The sequence below is a fragment of the Grammomys surdaster genome, unplaced genomic scaffold, assembly GCF_004785775.1.
Source record: "Grammomys surdaster isolate TR1022 unplaced genomic scaffold, NIH_TR_1.0 330, whole genome shotgun sequence".
In the NCBI taxonomy this organism is placed as follows: Eukaryota; Metazoa; Chordata; class Mammalia; order Rodentia; family Muridae; genus Grammomys; species Grammomys surdaster.
In genome coordinates, this window is record NW_021604749.1 from 2,142,511 (window position 1) to 2,156,684 (window position 14,174).

Below are 14,174 nucleotides of genomic sequence, written 5' to 3' on the forward strand. Positions count from 1 at the left end.
ATCAGTTCTGGACCCAGAAGAGTAAAAGAGTTCAGAATTTCAAACCAGTAACAAGCAGAGCCTCCAGCTCTGTCTCCTTCTCTTTTCCCTTTTAATTACCTGCTGAGATCAATGGAGGCCCCCAGACTTCCAGGAACTACCAGCTTTTGGCCTGCTGCTGACTCTACATCCCACCTCGTGTACCCCTGGTGTCAAAGACAGCTTCAACAATCAAGAGAGAGTCGACTGCTGAATCAGGACCAATATCATGGTTTATTACAAAATAAGTATAAATGTCCTGTGTGGTTGAGAAAGCGAAGCTTTAAGGCTGGTGTGTAGCTAAGTGGTATAGTGCTTGCAAAGAATGCAGAAAGTTCCAGGTTCTGTCCCCACCTCTGAAAAACAACAATGTAATGGTGTAAATGGGTTTCTCGAGAAAAAAAAAAAAAGAATGGTCTCTCCCATGATCATATCTCCCTCTTTAGAAAATAACAGTACTTCTCTTCTGCTACATTAAAAATGTAATGTGATTGCTTCTTCTACATACCAACTGCAGTGGGTTGTTTTTTGTTTTTTGTTTGTTTGTTTGTTTGTTTGTTTTGTTTTTTCGAGACAGGGTTTCTCTGTATAGTCCTGGCTGTCCTGGAACTCACTCTGTAGACCAGGCTGGACTCGAACTCAGAAATCCGCCTGCCTCTGCCTCCCAAGTGCTGGGATTAAAGGCGTGCGCCACCACCGCCCGGCACATTGGTCAGTATATCGCCTGATTCCTGGCCAGTGCCTTTCTACTACTGCCACAATGAATACTTCACGGTCCCTCCACTGGCCAGGATTAACACTTCATGGCCCCTCCACTGGCCTCAATGAATACTTCACAGTCCCTCCACTGGCCAGGATTTCACTGAGTGAGTCTTAGCAGCGATTCTCACTTCAGTGGCCATCATAATTCACTTAGTCCTTCTAATTCACCCACGCACTTACTGGAGGCTCTATCCGTGCACTTTCCACCGGCTCGGCGTTGTGTACTTTGGTCTTGTCCACATCTATAGGAACGGCTTCCAGAGCAGTGAGCACGCACGGAACCAAGAGAAAACAGTACTGTACTTGGATGATCTTCCACCTCATCTGAAACGGAGAAGTCATTACAGCGAAGTCCTAGAAAGATACTGCACGGCTGGACACATGCATTCCCAGTGCCACTCCAATCATCATATATCCACTCCCAAGAGGCCAAATGCAAAACAAAAACAAGCAAACAAACAAGAAACACCTCTAGGAAGTGGGATGAAAATAGATTATAACTTACAAAATTGACACCTACAATAAATAAATCACCAAAGCAAATCAGGAGAACAGCCAGCAAGACGGCTCAGTGGGTAAAGGCAAACACATAAAATAAATAAGTAAATAAATGCATATAAGAAAACATTATTTTTAAAAAGAAGAAAATCAAGAGAAAGCCTGATGAATTGACATGGCCTATCATGTGCCTACACTCTGGTAGCTGAGGCAGGAGGGTTGTAAGCCTGAAGTCAGCATAGGCTACTTGGTGAGACCCTACCTCAGAAGAGACAGTGTGGCGGCACACAGCTACAAGCTCAGCATGTGGGAGCTAGGTTAGGAAGAACACTGCTGGTCTGAGTCCAGCCTGAGCTACACAGTAATTTCCAGGCCAGCCAGAGCACTATAGCAAAAGTCTGTCTCAAAAAACAAAAAAGAAGGAGAGAAAGGAGGGTGTGGAAAGGAAAGTATGGGAGAAATGTTCAAAAGACAGGAAACAAAAAGTCTACTTCTAAATTACTTCTAGAAGGAAACATTTGAAAACTAGACACAGTGGCTCAACTCTTGTATCCCAGCACTTGGGAGGCTGAGGCAGGAGGACTGGATAGGAGTTCCAGGCCAGCCTGAGCCACATAGTTAAGTTCCAGGTGCAGAGACTCTAAATCAATAAACAAACAAAAGAAACTAACCATTGAGACTGTGGCAGGAATAAGGAAAATGAAGACATGAGAAGGTCGGTGTGAGAGGGAGGGGCAGGGAAAGAGACAGAGACCTGAGGGGGTGAAGACAGGAGAGGCACGAGACAGAATGTCAAGGGAGGAATCTACATTTAAGCATGCATACTTACACATCGGTGACATAAAACCACAAAGGGTGGTATTTGTGAGAGAGGGGGAGGGGGGCCTGTGAGAGGAGAAGTACTGGTGGGGAAGGACAGTTTCGTGTAAGTAAGAAGAAAAGAGGGCAAAGCGTATGCATGAAAGTGTCATAAGCAAACCCATTATTTTGTGCACTAGACCATTTTAAATGAAAAAAAGAACAAAAACAAAAAAAGCGGAAGGCAAAAAAAAAAAAAAGATTAATTACAAAATGCTCCATACAAGGGGCGACAGAGACTGCTCGGTGGTCAGCACCCACATCAGCTTGCTCACGACTATGTAACTCCAGTTTTAGAGGACCTCTCACTTCCTCAGGCACGAGGCATGCATGTGGTGCACAGACACACACAGAGGCAAAACAGCCATATGCAAAGAATTAAAAATAAACAAGTCTTAAATTAATAAGTACAACAAAAGGCTTGCAAAGACAATCGGCAGTTGAAAGCACTTGCTGCTGCTCAGAGACATCTGGCACTGACATCTGCCTGCAGCTCTAGCTCCAGGGAATTTGATGCCCTCTTTTGGCCTCTGTGGGCACTGCATGCATACTCACAGACAGACACAGATCCATGAAAATATGAAAATTAAAAAAAACTACAATGAAAACAGAGTGAAAAACCAGGCAGGCTGTGGAGATAGCTCAGTGGGTAAAGGCATTTTCTACCATGGCTGACAAACTGAGTTTGGTTCCTGGGACCCATTTGATGGCAAGAGAGAACTAACCACTGAAAGCTATCCTCCTGCCTCCATAGGTATCCCATGACCCATGTGCACACTCAGAGAATGGATAGATGAATGAATGAATGAATGAATGAATGAATGAATGAATGAATGAATGTTTAAAAAAACAGCTGAGCTGTGATGGTTCACGCCTTTAATCCCAGCACTTGAGAGGCAGAGGCAGGCAGATCTGAGTTTGAGGTCAGCCTGATCTATATAGATCAAGATCCAGGACAGCAAGGGCTGCACAGAGAAACCTTGTCTCAAAAAAAAAAAACAAAAACAAATAAAAAACAAGCAAGAGCCAATAGTTGCTTTCAATTAAATTGCAGTAAAATATCAAATGGGCCAGGTGCAGTGGCACATTCCTTTAATCACAGAACTCAAGAAGCAGAGGCAGGGAGATTGCAACAAGATCGTGGCCAGCCTAGTTAGTCTACATAGCAAGTTCAGGCCAATCAGGGTTGTATAGAAGAGACTGTTTTAAAAAAACACAATAACAAAAAAGTGTGTCTATCAGGAAGGATGTTGGAGAGGTCTCTGTCCTAATTATTATGTTCATCTCTTACACGTAGGATGTCATGGGGTTAAAACACAACAAAAGGTTTCAAATATTTTACATACAATTGTTCAAGTTTCATTCTATTTCCATAATGATCCCTAGCTCTAGGTCTCCTGCAAGGACCAGAAAGGAATAAGATGCTTTTGTACATGCAGGCTTATGAAAGGGAACAGATCAAGAATAATGTTAGGAACATCAACAGCACAGAGGAAAGCATACAGGAAGCAGACACAGTACTCAGAAAACCATAGAGCAGGGCTGAGACCTGGAGGGACTGAAACAAAGTGGCAGGCTACCTGTGAGGAGCTCCTTTGCAGAAATGCAAATCCCCAGGGCCTATGCTGGCCTTGGAAACTAGAGACCACAGAAGACCCCACAGTCCTTACGGAGTCCTGTAGCTAGTTCTGAAGCAACAGAAATCACTGCCCTTCCACACATTGCCTCTGTCTGCTCTACTGTTTAGAATGCTTATCTCCAAAGTAGCTTGGGGGCTGAGGGTGTATCTGGGCAGTAGAGTACATGCCAAACATGCATGGGACCCTGCATTCCAACCAAAGCACTGAGGTGGGGGGAGTGATCTCATGTTTGTGTGTAGATGGGTGGCAGTGCACATGCATGTGCGTGCTTGTATGCATGTGGTGGTCAGATACTTCAGAAGCTGTCCACCTTGTTTTCTGAGACAAGGTTTCTTATTGGGCCCTGGAACTTGCTAGGTGGACTAGGCAGGCTTGCTAGGGAATCTTCTTGTCTTCACCGTCCCTGTGCTGTGATTACAAGCATTTGCCACCAAGCCTGGCTTCTTACATTGGTTCTGGGAGTCAAACTCAAATCCTCATTCCTGAGCAGCCAATCCCCACTGACCCTTGAGTCTGACCTGTAATGCCAGCTGTGACCAGTCACAGCTGTAGCGGCGTCATCCCAGCTCAGTCATTGTACATTTTTAACTTGGAGGATTTCTCCAGACCTCACTATTCTTTCTTTATTGAGACAAGGTGCCATGTAGCCCAGGTTGGCCTCAAACTTTCTGTGTAGCTGAGGATGACTTGAATTCCTGCCTCTTGCAGGTCTGGACCATCACAACCAGCCCGACCTCAGTATTCTTTAAGTTGGTAGATACCACCATCAAATTAATGGGTAAGATAGAGATTTTTCAGACACCTAATCAGAAATACCAATAAAATTGCTTGTGCTCAAACCAATTGTATGAAATTACTAGGCTAAACAATTTATAAATACCTTTACATTAAGCCACTAGTTGAATAGGGCTTACTGCACAAGCCTGACATACTGTAAAGCAGGAGGCCAGCTCCAGTGCTCAGACACAAAAGCCAACCACAAGAATAGCACAGATCAAATCTAGAGACAACTGAAAAAAGAGAGAAATTCAAGAGATTTCCCTGGAAACAGGAGGCTCCACCCTAAGGCCCAGCTTGCTTCCGGAGGCAGGAACAATACTCAGGCTGAGACACTGATGGGCCTGTGTTCTTTCACTCTGGGTTTAGTTTTGTTTTTTACATGGCTAAGACAATTCATCATTGTATGTCATTCAAAACCAAAAGCTATTTTGCTTTTTAGGAATTTTAAAAAGCCAAAGACCAAGATTTATAAGGAGAAATCTGTGGTTTTTAAATCAAATACCATAATAAACACAATCAAAGGGAAGAAACACATATTATACTATTCAATCCATGTAAAATGCCCCCAATAGGCAAATCCCTAGAGAAGGAGATTATTACTGCTTAGGGCTGATGGCAGCAGGAGAGGAAAGCAGAAACAAAGATTACTAGGGAGAGGATTTATTTAGTGGTGAGGAATATGTGTTAAATCAGAAAAAGCAGACAGTGGTACAGCATTAGAGTGCACCAGACACCAGTTAAGTGGACACTTTACATGAAGATGGACAGTAGCTCATGTGGTGACACATGCTGTAATTCCAGCTTCTGGAAGTAGAAAGACTGAGCCTGAGGCCTGGATTGATCAGCCAGAACTACTGGACTGGACTGCATAGTGAGTGAGGGTGTGTGTGTGTGTGTAAATTACATGATATAGAATCATCTTTCAATTTTACAAAAAAAGAGACGCAGCAAAATGTCGAGCTAAATGTTTTTAATGTAAAGAAAAAAACATATAACTTATAACCCATGCTTAGCATCTGAGCTAGCCATGCTTTATAACTTTCCATCTAAATTCTATATTCTTAACACATTCATCTTTTAGTCTATCACTATCAGAGAAAAAAAACTTGATCTTCTTTCTTTATAATTTTCTTGATAATTCTGTCAATTTTTACTTAATTACAAGGCTACATAAATTTAAATTTTCTGCCCTCTGCAGGACTTTCCTATTTGAGTGACTTTGTGTCTCAGGTGAATTTTATTTGAAATCAGTTGTGCTCCTACTAGTGTGTTAATCTATAAGCATGTACATGTATCTACATATACAGAGTTTTGTATGACTGACAACCTCTGCTTTCTTTCCTTTTGTTTTTATTTATTTACTTACTGTGTGTACATGCACATGTGTGTGCACGTGTGTTCAAGTGTGCCACACTGAATGTGTAAAGGTCACAGGACTTTTTAGGAGTCAGTTCTCTCCTTCTACTGTGAGTTCCATCTCAACCTTCTTTCCTTTTCAGATTTCTTTTAGATTTTATCATGTGTGTTTTGTCTTCATGTGTATTTATGCACCATACGTATGCAATGCCTGAGGAGCTCAGAAGAAGGGGTTGGATCTGGAGTTACATAGAGTTGTGAGTTGCCGTGTGGGTTTTGGGAACAAACCTGAGTCTTCTGCCAGGGCAACAAGTGCTCTTAACCACTGAACCATCTCCCAGCCCCATCTGCCTTCTAATTCAAATATTTCCTGTTTAAATTTACTCATATCAGTGAGTCTATATTTAATCAACTTGATACATGATTATTTAGCTTAATATACTGAAAGTCAGGGATTGTCTTTCAATTAATTGAAAAAAAAAACTGACTGGCCAGGTGGTAACAGCAATCTGGCTTTACGACCCGAATGTCATAAACTTCATTGCAGCTTTTCTTACTGTCATAACCTCAGACATTTCTTTCCCATTACCATTATGTCTTACTGGTCACTATCTTCAAAAGAATTAAACTAAGTCAGACCAGAGGTGCACAACCAGAGCACTTCAAAGGCTGACTCAGAAGGACTGCAGAGTACTTGAGGCCACCCTGGGCTACAAACAAACAAAGGGTTACAGCCATAACTCAATGGTGAGCGCTTGCCTAGCACGCATGGAGCCCTAAACTCCATCTCTAGACCTACACGGGGGAAAAAGGGCAGTAGTTTGGCATTCAAGTGCTCTTCTGTAAGCAGAGAAAATGAGGCAGCTGGCATGGGTGAGCAACACTGCTGTCAGAGGAACAACCTGACCTTTTCATTTATGGGTACTAATTGCTTTACCAGACTTTAGACAGGAAGCAACTACACACAGTTGTGTTACTCTACGTTCTGAGACACAAAAGAATTCCCTATGAGCAGTCACGGAGCACTTTTGAGGACAGCAGAAGCTGACTACAGATCCCAAGTACTGGGCCGACACAACAGATGTGACCATCACTGAGGAAAATGCGCAAATGTCATAAACTGTCAGTAATGTCTTCCTAACACTAAGCAGATGCTTCATAACTTCTAGTGACATGCAACATAAGAAAAGAAAGACAGACATAACACAGTGGCAGAGTATTTATCTAGCATGTGCCAGGCAAAGGGCTTGATCTCAGTACCACAGAGTGAAGTGACAAGGCAAAGCTGATTTTAGTCAGTGGGACAAACTGCTTCTAATGTTCTCTCACATGCCTCAAAATAATACACTAACCCTAAAAGGGAAAGACACAGACAAAGAGAATGGGCTTCTGCTCTTTTCAAACAAGGTCTTGTTACGTAGCTCCAGCTGGAATCAAACTCACAGTGACACCCCTGCCTCAGCCTCTTGAATGTTGAGATTACAGATATGCATCAGCACATCTAATAAGAATAGGTTTTTAATTTTTTGAAATGTTTGTTTATTTATTTATTTATTTAGAGATAAGCTGGCCTAGGTAACCAATGATGGCTTTGAACTTCTGATCCTCCTGCCTCTACTTCCTGGAGTGCTGAGATTATGGGTGTACACCATCATGCTCAGTTTATGCAGTGGTAGGCGTTGAAGTCAGGGCTTTGTGCATGCTAGGCAAGCACTCTGCAAACTGAGCCACTTCCCTGGCCTGCTTCCTTTGGTTTCCACAGACTTGTTTTCTGGAGTGTCCATTCATCAGCCCGTGCAAGATAGCTCAGTGACCACCATGAAAATGTCCACAGTTCAAGACTCTTTGAGAACACCGAATCCAGTGGCTGCACATGCTAGGACTGAACCCAGGGGCTTCCTGCATTTAAGCAGGCTTTCTAGCAACTAAACTACATCTCCAGTCTATGAGTGGGTTTTCATAGCACTCCACTGAAGGACTATCAGAGAAATAGCTGCCCAAAGCTGATGACACATTACACTTGAAACTACAAGGCAAATTCCCAAGATGTTCCAGTGCGCTCTTGTGGGGGTGGGTGATGACACAGCTAAAGGAAGAGTGGCTAAATCTGGCTTGAAGAACCTGACCTAACCTGCTGGGCATGTTCGCTTAGCTCCTGGAGCATTCTGATATGATGTGTCTGAGCAGTTAAGGAACAGGACACCTGGAAAAGAACACGTTGGTGCTGTTCCTCCACAGCTGACAGCTGTCAGCGCTTTTGGTTAACAAACAATTAAAGGGTTTGAAAAAAGGACAGGAATCTGAAAGCCTGCTGCCAGCTTATGCTAACATCAAGAGAGCCCCAATATCAAAGCTTGTGAAGTTCAAGTTACAGGATTAGAAGAAACTCCCAGGCAATGGAGCCTGACAGGAAACAAAGAAGAGCTGGAGAGACTGTGCAGCAGTTACAAGCACTGACTGCTCTTCCAGAGGACCAAGGTTCAATTCCCAGCACCCAAAGTCACAACTGTCTATACCTCCAGTCCCACAGGATCAGACACCCTCTCTGGCCTCCTTAGGATACTGCATGCATTTGATACACAAATATACAGGCTAAGCACTCACACATAAATTTTTTTTAAAAAATCAAATAAATCTTTTTAGCTGTGAAATCACTCAAGTAGTCAAGAGGTTATCCAGTTAAGAGTATAAACTATATAATTGTGTTTGAGAGAGATAAGTAGATAGGTAGGTAGATACATGGATGGATGGATGGATAGATAGAGAATACCATATGGCGGTATGTTCACATGCAGGGCAAAGAAGCTAGGGCTACAGATACATAATTGATCATGCCCCACTTTTTAGCTGAGTTCTGGGGATTTGAACTCAGATCTTCAGGCTTGCACATCAAACCACTGAGTATTCTTTCTCGGCTTCCCCCTGCCTTTGTGAATCTTTTTCCTTAATTTTTCCCTTCTTAATCCCCGCTTTGCTCTTCTTTTTATTTTAAGGCTGACATGTAGTTTTTGGTTTTGTTTTTGTTTTTAACAAAGGTTTATGTATTAAGAAACACATCATGGGCTGGTGAGATGGCTCAGTGGTTAAGAGCACTGACTGCTCCTCCAGAGGTCATGAGTTCAAATCCCAGCAACCACATGGTGGCTCACAAACATCTGTAATGAGATCTGATGCCCTCTTGTGGGTGTCTGAAGACAGCTACAGAATACTTACATATAATAAATAAACAAAAATTTAAAAAAAAACACATCAGATATTATGCTAGAAAGCAAAAGTACAATAGAGGTTTCCTCAGTGTGGAAGCCTTTAATGTAGTGAGGGGAAAGTTACTTTAAAAACAATACATAGGCCTGGCGATGGTAGCATATGCCTTTAATCCCAGCACTTGGGAGGCAGAGGCAGGCAGATTTCTGAGTTCAAGGCCAGCCTGGTCTACAGAGTGAGTTCCAGGACAGCCAGGGCTATACAGAGAAACTCTGTCTCGAAGAAAAAAAAAAAAAAAAAAAAAACACCGTAGGGGGCTGGAGAGATGGCTTGGCAGTTAAATGTACTGTCTGCTCTTCCAGAGGTCCTGAGTTCAACCCCCAGCCACATGGTGGTTTATAACCACCTATATTGTGATCTGATGCCTTCTTCTGGCATGTAGGTGTACATGCAAATCGGGCACTCAGATATATACAAAATAAATTAAATAATTTTTAACAATACACAGAACAGCCATTTTTCTGTTAGAAAAAAAAACTTAATAAATTTTATTTATTTACTCATTTGTTTTGCCTGCATGTATGTCTATGCACTGTGTGTATGTACTACACACAGAGGCCAGAAGAAGACATCAAATCCCCTGGGACTGGAGTTACAGAATGCTGTGAGACACCATGTGGGCAATGGGACTCGAACCAGGTCCCAGGAAGAGTGTCTAGTGCTCTTAACTGTTGAGCTATCTCTCCAACCCTGAAAAAAATGTTAACTGAGCAGAGCCCAGCATGTAGGAAGCTAAAAAATGAGGATAACAGCAAGCTTGAGGCTAGCCTAGGCTACAGGGTAAGACTATCTTAAACCACCAAAGCAAAACAAAAGCTAAGGACTATTCAAGAGGTATTCAGGAACAGACATATTTCGTCTGATGACTCAAATGTCTTTTAAAACCCTGTATGAAGCTCAGAAGACAGCGTAGTTGGAAAAGAGCCTACTTAGCCTGCTAGCCGTTCAGAACGACAGAAAACTAGGCATGGTGAGTCCTGCCTGTAATCCCAGCACTAAACAGGTAGAAGATGAAGGATGAAGGTCATCTTCGGTTCCACAGTGAATTCAAGACCAATAGGAATTTGTGTAGCACTGTGCCTGGCCATACCCACGTATTAAGAGGAAAAAGTAGGATGCAAACACCTCATAGAAATAAAATCTTTTTATTCTATTTTATTTTATTTTATTTTATTTTATTTATTTTAATTTATTTATTTTATTTTATTTATTTTATTTTATTTATTTTATTTTATTTTATTTTATTTTATTTAGTTTAGTTTAGTTTAGTTTTTCGAGACAAGGTTTCTCTGTATAGCCCTGGCTGTCCTGGAACTCACTCTGTAGACCAGGCTGGCCTCGAACTCAGGAATCCGCCTGCCTCTGTCTCGCAAGTGCTGGGATTAAAGGCGTGCGCCACCACCACCCAGCTTAGAAATAAAATCTTAATCTCTCTTTATCTCCTTCCTATAAACACTAAACAACTGACTAAATCTTTATACTCTTCCTTGCTTAAAATTCCATTCCCTGAATAACTGTTTCATTTTCTCAAGGTTGTTCACGTCAATTCACCTTTTTTTACACTAAAATAATGACTGCTGAACCTTGTATCCCAGGCTACCCCAGGCTAGCCTCCACTGCTAATCCTCCAGCCTCTACCAGCCTCTGAAGTTCTAGGATTACAGCTGTGTCACATCATACCTGGTCATCTGAATCATTTTAAGTGATAAAATACGGTATATCTGTAAATATCTACAGGGAAAATCTGAAAAGAAATACTGCCGTGCCCTGAGGCTAGGAGTACATGTATCTCCATATAGAAGCTTCGAGGAGCATGTGTCAGAGCCTTGTTTCAATTCCTAATACTGGCCCCTGAACTGGTGTACTCAAATAAGTTAATGCAAGGGCCAAGAGTAAGAGAAAATTTCATACCAGGTAAGAGCTAAGTCACTTTCCTTTCAACTAGCAAGATAGGCAAATGCATGTCCTGTGTGACTATCAGAGGTCACATTCATCAACAGTCACTTCTGGTGACTGGTTAAGTGGCAATCTTGGGGAAAGATCGATATCCCTCTAGCATCTTGCTTCCATACAGGCTTGCAGTTTCATAAATGTCAGCTCATCTCTGCACAACCATCAGCTGCACAACAAACATACACTGAACACTTATGGGTGGTTGTTTTTAAACAACCAGAACAAATCTCCAAACAAGAGGAAAGTGCCTTTATAATGAATCATAGAACAAAAGAGAAGCAGAGCCAGGCACAAGGGTACATGCCTGTAATCATGACTCCAGAGGCACACTAGTTCCACAGCCTGGCTAGATTTTGAGTTCCAGACCAGCAAGGACTATCTATGTAGCCAGATCCTGTCTCAAAAAAACACAAACAAATTAGGAGAAACAAACAAACAACCCGAGAGAATAGCAGAAATGCAATTCAGCACACAGACTATTTCTTTCTCCAGGCATCTCCAGAAGGTCTGCTCCTGTCACCGAGGCCATGTAAGTCACTGCCAAGGGCCTCAAGCTCAGAAATGAGAGGAGGGAAGCTCTATCTGGGGCAGAGAGTTCTGCTTCCACACTGATTTCCAAACCATTCCTTCCTTCTCAGTAGCATAAACCCCATCCATTCAGCGAGATTTCCTTGAACCCTGAGCTTTGGTTCAGGGAGTCTCCAGAGAGACAGAATGCATTCTTCTTTGTCTACCTGGCTGCCTGGTACCCCACTGTAACAGTAGAGGTGTAGCAGCCATCTTTGATATTGAAAACCAGGGGGATTTTAGAGGCAACAGATCAAGAACTAGAAGGTGAGGCTTCAGACAACTTTATGAAGTCACCTTGCCTATTCTAAACTATGACTTCAGAAACTCTTTTAGGGACTGGAGAGATGATTCAGCCCTAAGAACACCGGCTGCTCTTCCAGAGAACCCCAATTCAATTCCCAGCAACCACGCAGCTGTTCACAACCACCTGTAACTCTAGTACCAGGGGATCCCTCTTCTGGACTCCAAGGGCACCAGGCATACACACAGTGCACAGACATGAATGCAGGCAAAACACACCCATACGCATAAACTAAAATTTAAATTTAAAAGGCAGAATTATTTTAGGGAGAGCTGGCTCAGTGCTTACGAGCATGCACTGTTCTTAACCCAAGTTCCATTCTCAACACCCATGTTAGGCAATTCACAAGCACTTGCAACTCCAGCTCCATGGGGATCAGATTCCTTTGGCCTCAGAGGGTGTGCATACACACACACACACACACACAAATAAGTAAGTAAAATAGTTTTTAAAAGAATTCCTTTACTCCGGGTGTGGTACTGAATGCCTCTATCCCATCACACAGGTGGCTGTGGCAGAGGATTGGTAGCAGCTCAAGGACAGCCCGGGGCCACACAGTGAGTTCTAGACCAGCCTGGGATAGATAGTTTTACTTCCCTTCCCCCTGCTCTCTTCCCAGTGTGTATTTGCTGTTGGCTGCCATAGTTGTTTTTTGTTTGACAATTCTTCACTGAACACTTACCTTCAGACAGGCCAAGGTTTTATCTCCTTTTTTTTTTTTTTTACTCTTTCTTTCACAGATGAGGCCACTGAGATCTCAGGTGGTAAAATAATCTACACAATATTAAGTTTATGGAGATCAGGTCTTGGTTCCTGGCCCAGGTTTATCCCTTGAAAAACTGACCAGTGCGTTCTAAATGGAGAAAGGGAGAGATTAAATATAACAATGAATTATAAATGCATCCTAATTTAGTGGGGAAAGCACACAAGAACGTGTGCTATTAAATACATAGTATAAAATTAGTATGAAAGAAAAGTATCAAATTAGCAGGACTTTGTAGCCCATGACTCTAATCCTAATCTAATCTAAAAAAAAACCCAAAAAAACAAAAACAAAAAAAAAAAGGAGCCGGGCAGTGGTGGCGCACGCCTTTAATCCCAGCACTTGGGAGGCAGAGGCAGGCGCAGGTGGATTTCTGAGTTGGAGGCCGGCCTGGTCAGGACAGCCAGGGCTGCACAGAGAAACCCTGCCTCCAAAAACCAAAAACCAAAAAAAAAAAAAAAAAAAGAGTATCCAATTTTTATGACCTGTCAAGATACAGATAAAACAGACAAAGGCCAGAATAAACAGATCCTGTTTATGATGACTAAGTTGTTCTACACTGGAAAGAACTCAAGATAAGAGCATTTTGTTTTCTCAGCAAACATATAAACTTTAAGAGATACAGTGGAGTAGTTTGAATGAGAATGGCTCCCTTTGGTTCAAACATTTAAATGCTTGGGGAATGGCACTATTTAAAAGGATTAGGAGGTGTGGCCTTGTTGGAAGAAGTGTGTCACTAGGGATAGGTTTTGAGTTTTCAAAAGCCCAAGCTAGGCCCAGTTGCTCTTTCTTGCTATGTGTGGATCCAGATGTAGAACTCTCAGTTCCTTCTCCAGTACCAAATCTGCCTGCCTGCTGTCATGCTTCCCACCATGATAATAAAGAACTAAACCTCTGGAACTGTAAGCAAGGCTCAATTAAATGCTTTTCCTTTATAAGAGTTTTCATGGTCACGGTGTCTCTTCATAGCAACAGACCATTATTGGCTAAAATACACGTGACTTTTTCACTTAAAAAAAAATGTATTTGTATTTATTTTATGTGTATGTGTGGGTACCTGCATTTAAGTATGTATGTGCACCATCTTCATACCCATTGGTCCTGGAAACCAGAATTAGAGTTATAGCCACCATGAGGGTACTGGGGACTAAACCCAGGTCTCATACAAAAGCAATGAGTACTCTTAACCTCAAGGGAGCTATCCAGCCCCAAACGTAGCTTGTTCTGTTAAATCCCTAGCTGGGAAGCCAGGTATAGTACTACATACCTGTTGATCCAGTGTGAGGTAGAAAACAGAAGGATCAAGGCTGTCTTTGGGGCCAACCTGGGCAAAATGAGACTATCTCCAAAGAAAAATGAACGAAAGAAAGAAAGAAAGAAAGAAAGAAAGAAAGAAAGAAAGAAAGAAAGA

The 14,174-nt window shown here is 42.3% G+C and overlaps 1 protein-coding gene across 1 annotated transcript in view; it reads right to left on the reverse strand.

Annotated features, from left to right (window-relative positions):
• Positions 1-14,174, reverse strand: part of Nucb2 (nucleobindin 2) — a 35,460-nt gene that overhangs the window by 17,174 nt on the left and 4,112 nt on the right. Inside the window, exons 2-3 of the mRNA XM_028778219.1 lie at positions 12,683-12,853; positions 961-1,104 (exon numbers count right to left, since the gene is read on the reverse strand). Of these exons, the coding sequence (XP_028634052.1) occupies positions 961-1,104 (144 nt within the window). The 5' untranslated portion in view covers positions 12,683-12,853. The remainder of the gene's footprint in view (positions 1-960; positions 1,105-12,682; positions 12,854-14,174) is intronic.